The 16,633-nt window shown below is 33.9% G+C and overlaps 1 protein-coding gene and 1 long non-coding RNA gene across 2 annotated transcripts in view; one reads left to right on the top strand and one right to left on the bottom strand.

The window, feature by feature from the left end:
• Positions 1–2,006: 2,006 nt before the first annotated feature.
• On the bottom strand, positions 2,007–5,344 carry LOC113512468 (transmembrane protein 147). Its single transcript, XM_026896365.3, has 4 exons — positions 5,133–5,344; positions 4,918–5,059; positions 3,492–3,614; positions 2,007–2,481 (listed from the first exon to the last, which is right to left on the bottom strand). The coding sequence occupies exons 1-4, from the start codon at positions 5,207–5,209 to the stop codon at positions 2,134–2,136; spliced, it is 690 nt and encodes a 229-aa protein (XP_026752166.1). The 5' UTR covers positions 5,210–5,344; the 3' UTR covers positions 2,007–2,133.
• An 877-nt stretch (positions 5,345–6,221) lies between these two features.
• Positions 6,222–16,633, top strand: part of LOC116413701 (uncharacterized) — an 80,694-nt gene continuing 70,282 nt past the window's right edge. Inside the window, exon 1 of the long non-coding RNA XR_008253342.1 lies at positions 6,222–7,457. This is a non-coding gene — a long non-coding RNA (uncharacterized LOC116413701). The remainder of the gene's footprint in view (positions 7,458–16,633) is intronic.

Below are 16,633 nucleotides of genomic sequence, written 5' to 3'. Positions count from 1 at the left end.
TACCGAGGGCGTTACGCGCGCATTGTCAACCTTAAAGAAACCTCTTTACTCCTTTTTTGCAGAACATCATTCTGTAATTTTTTGGAAAAACCTCGACAAAGAACTCAATCTACAACTTGACTTTTTTTATGGGCAATAATGGAATGGTAACGCCTCCCGCGCTTTCAGATACGCTGGTAGGTTTATAATTTGATTGCTCGTGGGAGGAAACTTCTTTGAAACCGCGACAGCTGTACTCGCCCATTCTGACACTCTTAGGTATGGGGGTGAACTTTCTGTCGAAGGTGAGTTGTTCGATGGTAAAAAGCAGTCGTGGGCATCATATTGAATAATTCTTCTAAGCACAATTTGTAGTATAAGCGGTAGAACATGCAAAGTGAGACAAAATTTTCCCTAATACTTAAAGGTTCGATATCGCTTGTAACCCTGGGATCATCGATAATTCTTATATGTATAAAGTGAACTGAGGAATTGTTTGTTTTTTTTTAATATTCCTACAGCCACCTTTTAACACTGCACCGCTGGTCATCGCCAGGATATTCATCCTTATACGTTTGAACCTAAATGGTCACGTACAGTGCGATTTCAAAGAAATTTTCTCACACGAACCCTCAGGCTGTGGAATGAGCTCCCTGTCGAGATTTTTCATAAAGGCGAAAGACGTTTTCTTTAAAAAGAAGTACTCCATGCAGAAATACACTATGTGGGACCAGATATGCGATGTATAGAATATTAATCGTTGATTCGGCGTGAAGTACTACTTCGCTTTATTAAGCACCTCCAATTTTATAGATGCCACCTTCATCTTATATTCGAGGTGGCCACGAAACTACGTCACTAGAGATGTTGACAACCAATGCATTTAGAAATGTTAAGAATGAGTGTTGATAAAGTCTTTCGGAAATCACTTTTTATTTTTATTGACCTGATTAGATTCGATGTTACCGCCTAGTGTAAAAGGGTTCATCATCCTTCCTCTATTTAAAGGAAGAAAACTGAAAAAGGATCAAACCACTATCTTTGGTTTTCAAATTGGAGTATAAGTAAAAAGATTGCAAAGGATAACAACTTTTCGAAAGATTAAAAAACAGAACTAAAAATTTTCTTAATATATTTGTTTTTACGTTGCAATTTCTAATTTCTATTTTATGCTTTTTGTTATCCAGAACACTTACCAAAATACTTATAAAGTTTCATCCTTACATTATATACGAAAGTATGTTATGGTAAGTGTATGGTTTCATTACACCAGAGTCCACAATGGGATAATCACCTATCGCCACTCATTGATGCTCCGCTAGCGTATATCGATAGCAAAAGCGGGGTTATCATTCCATCATCCTCCACTGAGACCCCATTACTAACAATCCTTTTCGCCTCTTCATAATGGATTAATTGACCTGTCTTCATTGACGCCCTGCGAGCATCCGCTCAATGCATCCATACCAATGACACAGTGGGTAGAAAAAGTAAATAATGGGTATCGGTATACACCGGCGGGGCACCAGTAAAGGATGAAGTAGGTCAGTTAGCCCATCGTGACGAATTCAATAAGAATTGTTCACGATGGTTTCCAGGGGGAAACACGTGGAAGTCGACCTAATAAGACATATTGCTAGCAATGGGGCTCTCAAACTCTATTGCTAACAATCCCTTACCCCCCGTGTAATACGGTTTTTTTTAATTCCAGTTGTATTCATCATGATGGGCTAATTAACCTGTCCTTCCATTCTCCTTTACCATTCCTTACTGATGCCCTACCAGTGTATACCGTTAACGTAGGTGGGGTTACCATTCTATTATCATCCATTAAATATTGGTGCCACTTTATTATAGGTATATCATTTAAAAAAGAAGATAAAGGAATTAATATTGGAATTTACTTTAAATTCTTCTGCACTTATTAGTATTAAATAAGATGGGTACCCTAATCTGAGGATACAATAATTGGTGTAACTTGATTGGAACACTATTCTGGAATTATTTATTAAATAATAAAAGCAAACTACATAAACATTTTTGTAATGGTTTCATAATCCTTTTTACAATATACCTGTTTATTATTAACTTACTTGATAAATAAAACAATTAAAACAATATCCTAAGAAATATAAATTAAATATGTTGGAGGAATTATATACCTATTTGCTGAGCTAAGACGGCATAGATACCAAGAGTGGTAAGACCGACGATAGTTGCATGAACTGCGCGTAAAGCCAGCAGTGCCCATGCACTGAGGGACAAAACACTTGCTACTGCCTCTTCCATTAATCCTCTGTAAGGGGACAGTGCTAGAAGAGACACTACAATAGGAGAATATTTGCGGGGCAGGTCGCTGCGGGTCCACAGCCACACGAGCGCGGCGGTGGCGGCGTGCTGCAGCAGCGACACGTTCGACTCGGCGCACGACCGCACGTAGCGCCAGTCGAACTCGGACCCTCTCGCGCCCACCCATAGCAGTATGCTGCGGGTTACCACCACCTGCAAATAATACACCACACCATATATAAGTTTTACACGTGCAAGATTTCACTATAAAGCTAAAATTCAGTTGTTTCTTACAACTACAATTAGAAATGGATTCTTTTCACTAGATAACAACAATCCGAACCCAGCAGTAGAATTATAAAAAATACTAATTTAAAAGAGCTTGTAAACAAATCTATTTAAAAGCAAATAAATTAAAGATAATTTATAATTTTCACTATCCTAAATTTTTGCTGCCATTTGTTAATAGGATAAGAATTGTTGAGGTTTCTGAAGTGAGCCATCTCCAGTCCACTCAGTGCTTCAGAATTGACAACTTCATTCCTATGTAATGTCAGCTATTGAATGGATTATTTTTTATTGTATTATGTTATAGGAACATTGGGTCAGAATTAATTTTTTTCTATGCAATTTAGAATGGCAAAGAAGCTGACAGCCCACCTGATGGTAAGTGGTAACCATCATCTACAGACAAGAGCAGTACCAAGGACATAACAGAGTATACTGTTTTGCCCATGATATGCATTGCCATTCTTGAGGAGTCAGGTGTTATTCCTCTGTACCTTGTAAATTCACTGCCATATGTCACCTTTCAAACTGAAACACAGCCATGCAAACACAACTGCTTCACGGTTAAAATACGAATGGGACAGAGGTGCCTAAGCAAACAACTTTTGGACAAAGTCTCCCTCTGGGTAAATAAATAACAAAGGTTGGTGTGCTACCTTCATATCACTAATGTTTCTACTGTGAAACATCCATTCAAATTGTTTTGGTTTGAAGTGTGGGGTAAGGCAGTAAATTATACAATACAGAAGCCTAACACCATAATACAATGTATTCGCTAAATATGTCTATGGTGCTATTCATATTTATAGACAAAGTTTTTTCATTTTCAATCAGATAGTCTGTCAGGTTGTTTGCCAGTCTAATGATCTAGAAAAACTCATATAATATTAAATTAGCTAATAATATATTTAAAGTATATTAAATGTGACCTCTACCTCAGCACTTGCCCAGCCTATAGCTGCTGTCAAAATCTTTGCATGCCCCTTTCCTGGGATTGCACTCAATGCAAAGTACAGTCCGAGTAAATCAGCCAAATCTACTGTTGATTTAAGGATTTCCTGTAAATACACAATTAGTATGTATTAATTTTTATACTAAGTATATAAACTATATACTGTAGACATCTACAACAATAACAATATTGATTCAATCAAGATTAGATGATTGAATGAAAACTGAAATTGTAAAGAACAACAACTAGTCACTTGCTCTGACTTTTCTTTTTTTTTTAAATACAGCTCATGTTAATTTTTCAGAATTACAGATGTATATTTTTTTTTTTGATGGATGAATATGGTATGGTTATCCCGCCTGCGCTAACGGGATACGCTGGTGGAGCACCAGTGAAGGGTGATAGATGAGAATGAAAACAGACCAGTTAGCCCATCATGATGAATTCATCAGGAATTAAACATGATAGTTTCCAGGGGGAACCACAAGGAGGTCGACCTAGTTGGGTATATTGCTAGCAATGGGATTCTCAGTCTCCATTACTAACAATCCCTTTTCCCCCATTACAGATGTATTCATCACGATGGGCTAACTGACCTGCATTTTCATTCTCACCTATCATCTCTTACTATTGCCCCACCAGCATATACCGTTAGCACAGGTGGGGTAATCATTCCAGTACCATCCATTGAAAAAAATACAGGTCAACCTTTATGTGGTTCTTCCTATAAACCATTGTAGTTAATTTTTGATGAATTCATCATGATGGGCCAACTGCCTCATTCTCACTGGAGCCCCAGCAGCATAAAGCACAGGCCGTGTTACAATTCCATTTTCATTCAATGGAAATAAAACCTATTGGTATGACAAATAGCACAACATGATATGAGTGCAGGCCATCAAAAGTACTTATTATATTGCATATAAATATATATATATATATATATATATATATATATATATATATATATATATATATATATATATATATATATATATAGTAATACTTATTTTTTTAATGGGTGATAATGGAATGGTATGCCCCGCCTGCGTTATCGGGATACACTGGCGGGGCACCAGTGAGGGTTGAAAAGACAGGTCAACAAGCATTAAGCATGACGGTTTCCAGGGGGAACCGCATGGAGGTTAAATCTGATAGTGTGTATTGATAGCAATGGGTAAATTAGATCCCATTACTAACAATCCCTTTCTTCCCAATATTACCTATTAGGCAGGGATGTGTAAGATAATGTGATGAGATGTAGTTGGTAAAATAAAGAACGGGTAATGATAGATATTACTGCTAACATTACCTACAGATTTTATATTGCATATTATGTAGAAATAGCTTCCAGTATATTTATTGATACACTTCATACATTAGTGTAGAATTTATGCAAATGAACTTACCAGAAATGCATTGTATTCGCCATTAACTTGGTTAACATCAGAGTCCGGGAAGAATGTAGCTAACAGGAGCATTTTGCATAATTGTGTGAAAATATATAAACCTCCAGCATAAACACATTTTGAAAATGTTGCATACTCAGAACTGAAATATAAAAATAATATTTATAGGTCTTGTCAGGATAAACATAACCTATTTGAATAGTCTTTGGTCTTACATTCCAGAAATTTTATAAGCCATATGATAAGGGGCATATACTAATGCTAGACAGTTTCCAAAATGATACAGAGTCATCGTTATTTGTAATTTTATTGATTATTCTAGATCTCTTTACAAAAAACTAAAAACACAAAAATTAATAAAATTATTAAAGTAATTTTATTCCAATATGTATATCTATCTGTTATTTTTTTAAGTATACACTTTGACACTATTGTAACTACGTACTAAACAGGTGTTGTTATAAATTTGACGTAATTATCCTATAGATCACTATAATGGAATAAAACTTAACCATTCCATTTCACGTAGTTCACTTTTCCCAGTTTAGACTATTTATAAATTTCGTTGTTTAAAAGAAAAAAACTTATATTATGACTTATAAAAACTGAGGTAATTTTGAATAATTATAATAATAGTATATTTTAATAAAAATATGACAAAGTTATGCAGTTATATGTACATATAACTTAATTCTATTGCATGAATTTAAAAGTGCGAATAAATATGAATAATGAAACGTAGCAGGGTTTCCAGCTTAAAGATATTCCCCTAAATACAGAGGGATATTTAGTAACACGCCAAACTACGTGTTAGTAACATGTAGTTTGATTATTCTTTTGCATATTGCAAATATTTCGCGTATTGTCATTTATTAGTGAAGTCTTGTTTATAACATGTTTGAAAAGAAAATTTTTTTTGTTTGTTTGCCATTTTTTATTCTTCGAGCTTTAATTATAATTATAATAAAATCTATAAATATAAAATCGTTGTTCTGACTCCCTTATCAATACTAAACCACAAGGCTAAAAATTAAATTTAATATAAACTGGCCACAAAAAAAGGATGTTTGGATAGAGCTGATAAAGAATGAACGGTTACACGGAAATCCATCAATTTCAGAGTCAGAAGCATAAAATTTTATATTTTTACAAAAACAAGTAATTTTGGTTTTAGAAAATTTCACCTCTTAGATGAGAAAAGATGTAACATTTTTTTTTATTTTTGTGTAAAAGCACGTTTGTGTGAAAATATTTACTAAAAATAATTCATACATATACTTCTATGCGTAAACAACAGAGTTCTAGTGGTTCTTAAATGACATACAGACAATATAGTACAAAATATTTTTTTCTCTATTAACTGTTGGTTGGTGGTAGGTTGAATTTTCATATCAAACTACCAACAAATAGTCAAATCGATATAGTAATAATAGCTAGTATTATTATATAATAATAATTGTTGTACTAATAGGTATCCATTGATATATATATAAATTATTTTTGGAGTAGCTTGTCACCATAAAAAATATGTAATTTGTTCGTTGACTTTAAGCATAGTTGAAAGCTCTGCTCATGTCCTAGGGTGGGCACCACACTATTGTGGGATAAGCACATGCCACCTAGCCCACCATTGAATATATCTATGCTAATATTTTAAGGTTCTTTTTTAATTTTATACAGATTTTTGCAATTGATTATAAAGATTTTAAGGTATTTCGAGACATATTTAACGGTAAATATTTTTAATAGTTAGCAACCCTATTTTGAGTTGTTTTGACGTTTGAATCGCACAACAAAATTTTACGCTAATTTTATATTATGTTTTATAATTCTTTTTATTCTTTTCTAATATTTTTTTTTTAATTCGTTATTTTCTGTGACTGTCGACGTTGTTCGAAACAAGATTTATAAACAAATACCTGTCTTTTTATTTCCTCCACCAATTAAATATTTCAAGTGTAGTGAAAATTTAAGAATCTATTATTTTACTTATTTTATATTATTTATATAATAAAAATTTTGCTGATAAATATTGCTTCAAACATTGTATTTTTTAGTCCTCATAATATATTCTATCATGTTTTTATAACTTCAGGTAATAGAAAAGGGTGAGGAAAGAGATGCAAAATGTAGGGTGCTATAAAAAAGGGGTAAGTTGTTTAACCCTTTCATTTTTTAGCACACGCGCAAAAGGGTGTGGGTTTGGTTATCCAATAGCAATGTAGGGATTCTGAATTTTTGAATTTATTCGTCCGGAGTGCACCGCTACCGCTGCTCGGTGGGTGTCCACTATGCCCCGGCAGTGTTACGTTGTAATTGAATGGATCCACTTGATTCCCATTTGAATATCAACAAACAGCGAGTGACATGTGGAAGTGTTAACATTCCAATTATGAATATTCATGTCATTTTTATAATAGTATTGGAATTCACAGTGGTATTTTGTATTGATAAAATGCTGAGTTTATTTAACAGAAAAAACTGGGTTAGTGCTACATTTATGGATTGCTGTTGGATTGTGTATTATATAATTTTAGCAGGTGAATATAATAAATAATTAATAAGAATAATAATTAATAATTCTTGTTAAGTTTTCTATTAAGTAAGAACTTGAAGGTAGGTAATTTATGGCTACAAAATTATTTTAATTTCATTATACTGGTCATTGTGGCTGTGTGGCACATAAATTATTATTTATTTGCATATGTATATGAATTTTTTTTTTATTATTTTAAGGGCTTCTTCAGGTATATTAGTCCTATCATACCCTGAACTGATTTCTCAAACAAAACTTTATCTACTTTCCCTAGATGCGGATAGAGAAGAATTAATGGGCATCAATAATTTACAGAGATGTTAAAAAATTTCTGGTTTAAGTTCAGCTAACATAGATTGAATAAGACCAACATTAAATTTATTTAAGTTAATATGGCGCATGAATTCTTCTTTTTCTTTCGTGGTAATATGACACTTTAATAATAGAATATGATGCACATCATCAATGGTATCACAAGTTTGACAATGGAGTGACAAGGACTTTCCCATCATATGTGCAAATTTTTTGATGGATAATGACCAGATCGAAGACTATTGATGGAGCAATTATTATTTCAGTAATATTATAATGTACCTAAGTAAATGGGTACTTATTAAACTTTTTAAATTGAAGAAAAAAATCAAGACAAAATTATTCATACTTATATACAATAGATTTAATAACTATAAGTGTATTATTTAAGTACATATATATCTTTATTAATTTACAATATAGTAACAAAATACCTAAGTACCTATATTACTAATACAACAGACAATGTCTATACAGAAAAGACATTTAAGAAAAATAGATATGAGCAGTCATAAAAAGATAAATAGAAGCCAAAACTAAGTATTTTTAGAAACTTCCTTTGTCCGTATGTTTGTTTTAGCAGATGCAGATTTAATAGATGCAGCTTTTACAGTTGCATTCCTTAAAGTCCAACTTAAAAACTTGTGAATCTTGATACACCATCTGGTAGTAGTGTATTTCACTGATCTTCCTAGTGCAATGGCATTACAATATTAATTAGGTGTCTTAATTAGGCTTAATTAAATCTAAATTAACTGCATTAATGTTTCGTAAACACTAATGCTGTAAAAAAACTCATACATTATTCATACTTAAGTTTCAATTAAAATTTAGATTTTAAAGTTGCTTACATATAAGCTATTAAGTGGTCTTTTAATGGTAGACATGCATACGACTCGGCTGCTATTAATTCGTAACCAAAGTTCTTATTATGCTTACAGTGTCAATTGTATCACATACGCATTGTTACCCATTTATTTTATTTATTTATTCTTTATTGACCACATTACAAAAAATGTCTGGTATCCATCATGTTTTTCTTGAAAGATGTTTCTAATACCGTATTAATTTAAGTGCAGGATTACGTACGTTTATGTAATCTATACAGTTAACTATGGGCTCGGCAGATGGCATCCCGTGGCTTGTGACAAAATAAAACATTTAATTCAAATAATATTTGATACTTTTCTTTGTAGATCTTTTGACCTCTTTTTAAAATTCAATATTAAATAAAGCTGCCAACTAATAGATGAGGAAGAAGTCGTAACATCGGCAAGAGTCAACCTTCTGTGGCTTTCTATCAACTTGGAGTGTTCTTTGCGCCTATCTCCTCACGCGTACGGTGAAACTGTAAAGACCATTTGCGCCCAACAGCAGTAGAGTAAAAATCTGGGAAAAAGAGGATGAAGCCCAGGCTTCCCAGACAATATATAAACGAATCTGCTGATAGAATCGTTATGTCTGGCTAGTCTATGGGATAGAATGAGATGGCCACATGTGCTGTTTTATTATTTTTCCCTAACCGTAGCGATTCTATTGAGATTTTTTTAGTGGATGATCATGGAATGGTAACATCGCCTGCGCTAACGGTATACGCTGGCGGAGCACCAGTGATGGATGATAAGTGAGAATGAAAAGGCAGGACAATCAGCCCATCGTGATGGATACACTTGGCATTCAACACCATGGTTTCCAGGAGGAATCACGGGGAGGTCGACTTAATAGGGTATATTGCTAGCAATGGGACTGGTAGTCCCCATTACTAATAATCCCTTCCCTCCCATTGAGATAATTGTTTGTACTTTATCTAGAGGGCAGGCTCATCAAGGAGATTTCAATGTGCGGTTTCCAGGTTTGACTGTTTGATCGTGGACTTCAGAATAGATATATTGTTTATAATAGGGCGCTAGTCCTTATATTACTAATATAATAAAATTATAACGACATCTATACTGAGATACATGTAAGAAAAACTATAATAACGGGTTTAATGACAGCAATAGATGCCAAAACAATAATTTTTAGAAATTTTGTCTCTCAGTCTGTCTCAGTTTGTTCTGATATTACACAAAAACTACTGTATCAAATTGGATGCGGTTTTCAAAGTTGTGCTCCTGATGGTCTCACTTAAAGACTGATGTATGTTTTATTTTGATATCCCATCGAGAAGTGTACAAAATTATTTAATTTCGTATTTCTTAAATTCATACGTATGAAGGGGCAAAAGCTAGTTACTAATAATCGTCTTTCCTTCACGTGAGATATACCAAGAGTTATAATATTCGACACCCATACAGTGTGCAGTATACCATAGATGACTATGTTATTAATATTCAGGTTGTACTTCGTTATGACATTGAAATGAAATTTAACTTTCTGTCAATTAGCCATTGTATTTCCTAATACTTGAAGCTTATTTTGTCTCTCTTTAATTGGATGTGTTTAGTCCATAACAGTCGACTGTTTAACTACATAAGATATTTTACAATATAATCTATGAAAGTTGTTTCTTGGGTTTCTGGAAGATCTAATGAAATTTGTATATAGCACAGGATCAAGCTTGGAATCCTTGGGTATTTCTGCTATGTAAAAGTAGAACTACCTTCTTTCACTTGGAAGGTTCTGTTTTTACAATATGACTCAATTATTTTGTAGACCTTAAACACGATTTTGAGACAGAAACCACTGTATGTATGCACCTACCTATGTTAGAATAATTAATCTTAGTTAATCTATCATCTGTAATCTAATTCATAGAGGTAAGTAAATCAATTTTTCATTTGAATCTGTCATTATTTTACAAATATAAATATTTATTAAGTACAATAAATAAGTATTGCGTTTACACAAAAAGTTACTTAACGTTGTAGGTATTGTATGTAGGCACATAAAGGACAGAAGACTAGTAACATATCAAACGGGAAAGAATAAAATAAAAGCATGTGCGTGCTCACGTCATCCCTCCATTATAGCATTGTCCGTGCGACAATAGACATGGAAAGTAAAGAATCGCGGCCATTAGGTAAATTTCCTTATTCATTTTTTTGCGTGACACCCTCGTCGCGTAAAAAGCGGGAAGATGGATATTTATCATGCGGAGAGAGGATACGAGTGGACGTGGCCCTCGCAAGATCTCAATCTTGCCGCAGTGGTGGCGTTAAGATTCTTTTTGCTCGTAATCGATTCGTGTCGTTGTTGGGCCTGCATCGTACCTAATGGCGGATAATGCGCACACTTTTGTCTACATAAATTTCTTAATCTAGGTATTCGGTGATTACATTTGTCATTTGGTTATCGATGGATAAATTGAAGTATAAGCTTTATTTTTTGGTATTGCATTAATTATTTATTAATTCGTAAGCATACCTATCTGCGTATAGGTACAGATAATAATATTACCAAATGAAAGTATATATTTTAAATTAAAAAAAAAAGATTTGAAATATTCTTTATCTAGTTATAATTTTTTTTTTCATTAATAATTTTTTCTACTATAGGATTTCTGGAAGAAAATTCGAGCAAAATTTCTATTTTGTTTTTTCTTTTTCTACCACTAGGTATTGAATTATATTTAGTTAGTACGTAGTACGTTATACTAAGTCTATGATATTTAGCGAGCACCTACAATATAACATTTGTGAATAAGTATGCACTATTCACAAGTCTTTAATAATTTACTACATATGTATCTATGTATATAAAATAAAACAATATCCGTGTATTTGTTAAGATAAGTTTATTCCGACATCATAATGATCTTCGTTTAATTTAAATGGTCAATGTTATGTTTTAAATTCCGTTGTTTGTCTCAAATTTTTTTTTTATTTTTTTATTTATGGGTACCTACTGTAGCAAAGAAGATTTTTTAGAAATATAAATATATTAAATTATAAATGTTATGTTTGACCAATTAAAGTAGTTTTGTTTCCGAAGTAATCGTATTGTGAGTAATGTAATAAATAGGAAAATTGAAAGAAGGATCCAATAACAATCCTTCGGAATCTTCGCGGAAAATAAATTGCTCCATCTCAAAATACGAATATACGTGTATTATGTGTATTAATATTTTTCTAAACGACACTTTGATTTTAAATATGCATTTAGGCATCTATTTAAAAATCTGATTTTGAATATCACAACTCACTGGTGTTAAGTTCGCCATTGATACTAAGCATTACGTTTTAAATAAATAAATAATTACCTACCATTCTCCATATTTCTGATATTTTATTTATACAGGTACGAATAATACACTGAAAGTTATAGAAATATAAATATGGTTTCAATTGGGGAGTGAGCGGTGAGCGACGGATGCATTATTCAGTTCACGTGTGCTGCAGACGAGTGGCGAGTCTGCGAGTGTGGCACGCAGATAAGCGGGTATTGAGCCGAAATGCCGAAAGTTCGAAGTAGGCATCGCCAGGGGGCCTTATCGGAAACGGCTTATGTTGACCCCATGCAAACTCCCTAATGCGACATCGCTCACCGGTCCCTCCTCCACGGTGCCCTTCGGCGATCGATCTCGATGCAAAATTGCCGCTCGCCAGGGGACACTGTTTTTGTTTCATTGTCGTAATTTTTTTTATTGTTCAATCTCGTTACTCTTAGGAATTTTACTGAATATCTAGGGGTATCGGATTTTCTGATCTATTAACTACCAGTAGAATTTAGATGGTGGATGTAGGTCATAAACATTATTTTCGGGAGACTACCAAATAATACTGAAGTCTTGTATAAGCGTGTTGCGAATATCGGACAGCATTCGTTATATTTCGTACTTACCTGATCGAAAAATCCAATTCGGTTTATATGCCACTGAATATTGAGTAATGTATCGATGGATGTTACCTTAATACATATTTTGCAATGAGACGCGGTGTGGTCGGGCGGGGTTGAAGTGGGCGCATGTGAATTGTGAGGGTGGGCACCATCCTACTCACATATGAACTGCTCTGGTGCTTTGAATATATATCGAAATTGAGGTTAGCATGATTGTAATATAATTTATTCAGTTCAATAGGATTTTATTATAATACCTCTATGAATATTTCCATTGCAAGACTTTAAAGTAGATACCTGTTGAAAGGCTAACTCAGGATTATCATCATGTCTAATTTCGACCAGTTATATGTACTATTAAATATACATATTTTACGGTCACAGACAGCCGTGTGGTCCCGGCATAGAAAAGGCCACCCTTTCTTTTCTCGTAGGTGTAAGAGGTAATTAAGGGAAGGTGAGAGATGGGCAGTATCATCCTTCTTAAAACATCTCCAAAGCCTAATTATGGTTGTCAATCCGCTTGCCAAGCGTAGTAACTGTAAAACGGAAGGCTTATGTTTAACAGTGGACAGTTAAAGGTTGTTATGATGATGATACGGATTTTAAATGTGCGAGATCGATACAAGAGAATAAGGGTATTATTATTCGTAGCTTACTACTATCTATTATGCTAGTAAGGAGCATTGCTATAGGGATTTTCTTCTCATAAAATAATGTATTATGCTTTGTCCTTTTAGTGACCTTTTTCGATATCCAGGCGATGAAAACGAGCTTACCACTCATATAGATGATTTCTTACCTTACTCAGGATTTTGTTACAGATATCATCATCATCATCATCTCGGCCATTAATCATCCACTGTTGAATATAGACAACTGATATGTGTCACACTATTATAATAATTACAAGGACATAAAAGTGCTGCCGGGTTTGATTGTCAATCAGACTAAATTTGGAAACGACTTTTCTAAATTGTCTTAGGTCTAGGTGTCCTGGGCTCTATTGTCAGACACTGGGTTTCTAATTTCCTACAGAGTATATTCAAGTACTTAGCTCAAGGTTCAGACAATTGGCCTAATTGTGTTAAACTTATTATTGTTTGATCCTAAAACTAGGATGTACTGTATTACGAGAAACATAGTTAATAAATAGAACTCAGAATCAGGCTTAAATTTCTCCCATACATATCATATTGTTATTAAGTACTTTAGCGTGATGAAAAAAAAACATAATATATGTACATATGTATATCCCATTTAAATAGTGCGCGACCGCTTCTATATCCGTAGCTCGTATATTTATTCATAGGGCCGTACGTATCTTTACTCGGTCATAAATATTAAAGGCGCTTCGTGCCACTAGGATTTTCAATTCGACAGCGTCGGAGCGCCGCGCGTCCGATCCCCTTAGATTTTAGGCTTTCTCTTTCCGCGGATTAGAACGGTTTGATGTATGGCCGCGGGTGGCGGTAAATCAAATTTTGATTGCTATTTTCTTTGTGGAAAGTAGGAATTCTCCGGCGGGATTGGCGCGTCGTGTAACGTGGGTTAACCGATCCCCAGGCGCATCGCGGCCGGCAGTCAGTAGCCGCCACAGTCTTATGTGGATTCCACTTTAATACGTATTATTTTTTTATCCGGATATTGACTTACTTAAAGCTAGTTCACGGTTGCTTGTGATAGTAACATTTTACTGGTCGTCTTCGAAATATCCGAAGATATGATGATGGTATTACGCCGTTACGCGTAATAATTTTCTTTTCGAATGGATACCCATTCCAATTATAAATAATTTTTGAAACAAGTTTTGACATATATTTTGGATCATTTATAAAGTCAGTTATATTATTAGTTGGTGTTATAAGATTGAAATTTGAGATTATATTCTATTTTTTTTTATGAATACATACTGTTGCATATATGGCATCTCTATTTTATTTAGTTGTACATTGCAATTGTAGATGGCAACACTTTATAAAAATAGAGGATTACATATGGACACTCGACAGTTACTTAGTGTTTCATTTATAAATAATAACTATAAAAACCATTCTGTCCGCCCTGTCATATAGAACACATACATGTCTGCGTTAAAACTGAAGTTTGGTTTTCTTTTTGTTTTCAAAAATAAACAATTCAGTTTATATATGAAAGTTTGAGAAAATAAATTAAGGTTTGATTACAGCGTGCAAATATTAAATTTAGTAAGAGCATGTTGGACACGCAATAAGAGGGCTACGTACCCACGAAAGATCGTAACTCGGTTATTTTTTTAGTTATTAATAAATAAAGTACCATGAACGTTTAATGATGTGTGGAGAAACCCATAAAAGTAATTCTATGATTTTAAACCTATTTACGAGTGTGATTATTTTAAGTCTTTCTCGTCCGTTGTATGAATAAATAGATAAAACTGTGATATACCAATAGATGGTCCGATATATAGGTATGATGATAGCAGGAACCGTCTACAGAACCCTAAATACAAACGTTCATTGCCACTGCAATAAAACCGAATGCGATTCGCCCATTTGTTTGTTAATCTAATATTTGAAATAAAATTTGCGGCAGTAGAATTGATACAAATTCGAGTTTACTTAAGGCCATTGAAATCAAATTTGCTTCCATAAGTTGATTTTAGTGAATAACTAGAATAAAAATCGGGGAGCGCACTGTAACCGCCCGTGTGATCCAATTGTGGGCACCCGAGGGCCGCTCCAAACGGACGGAATCAAATTCGGCCGCCCTTTAAATATTTGAAGAACTGCCGATGGTGGTCACGGAGGATGACGAGCCCGACGTCGCGGGGATGGGGCCTCGTCGCCACTTTAAACAAGCTTCGCAGTGGAATCTATTTGAAATACTTGTAAACGGCACAGTATATTTAGTTATTTATTTTATGTATACTTTGTTACGCCCTTGGTACTGTTCCTGTCCACAGGCGACGGTTACCATTTTGCATGAAGTGGGCCGTCAGCTTCTAGCTCGTTCTAGAAATATTCTAGAATATTAAATTTCTTTGAATTTATAAATCACTCTACAAATGGTCCAGTTATACATGAAGCGATCTGATTTTAATGATTATTTTTTCTCATTTGAAAAAAGGAAGTTTATTCCCTCCCTTTTTATAGATATCTACTTATATAGGTATATTATTTATTGCACCAATATTACATGAATTATTGATGGATTTTAAATTAGTATAGTACAAGAAGCGGTCTTATTGCTAAGCTATCTCTTACCAGACAGGCTTTAGCCTGAAAGAATTAATGAATGAATAGGTAGAAAGGTGGCGTCTTAAAAAAATTTAAAGCTAAACGTATGTAGATACGTACTAATATATCCATACAAAAGTGCATGCATATGTTTGCTATTTGAAATTTTTGTTTTTCTAATTTTTTTTTTATTTATTTATCACATAAATACAGAATTACAGAAAATATGTTAGCATATATTAATTGGCGTTCATAAAACCACGTAGGTTTATATACCTAATGCTAAATACATTAAATCTATTTAACTTGTGTTAAATCATGCAAGTTGATATAATTTTTATATTTTTTCTATCAAATTATCTCTATAACGACAACATAACCTTCAAGAAAAGAGTATATTCCTTTTCAAATGGCCGGCAGCGCGCCTGCAATGCCGTAGGTGTTGTGGGTGATCATGGGCGGCGGCAGTCACTTACCATCAGGTGAGCCGCATGCTCGTTTGCCCCCTGTGTTGTAAAAAAAAAAAAATAATAATTCTTTAGATTACTCGTTTAAAAGTACTTACTCTAAATTTATACAATTTTAGTTTGGAATGAAATCTGGTTTTTGGATTTAACATCTTAAATGAACTTCAGATAGGTTGTTAATGATTTAAATAGAGTTTTGAATGTAGATTATGTCAATACAATGTGTACAACGTGTATGTTCTACGAGTATAACGTGCGCCGAGAGCGCGGGTGGGGGGCGGAGGGAGGAGTAGGTAACGAGGGTTGGGGGAGGGATACGATACCCACCTCCGGATAAAAAAAGGATCTCGAGAAATTCTCGACCCTTTTTATACTAAATAGATAGCTAACACGGCCTGAGTGGA

The sequence above is a fragment of the Galleria mellonella genome, unplaced genomic scaffold (assembly GCF_026898425.1).
Source record: "Galleria mellonella isolate WM207_F2 unplaced genomic scaffold, CSIRO_AGI_GalMel_v1 utg56, whole genome shotgun sequence".
Taxonomy (NCBI): Eukaryota; Metazoa; Arthropoda; class Insecta; order Lepidoptera; family Pyralidae; genus Galleria; species Galleria mellonella.
This window is presented reverse-complemented; position numbering and strand designations above follow the sequence as displayed.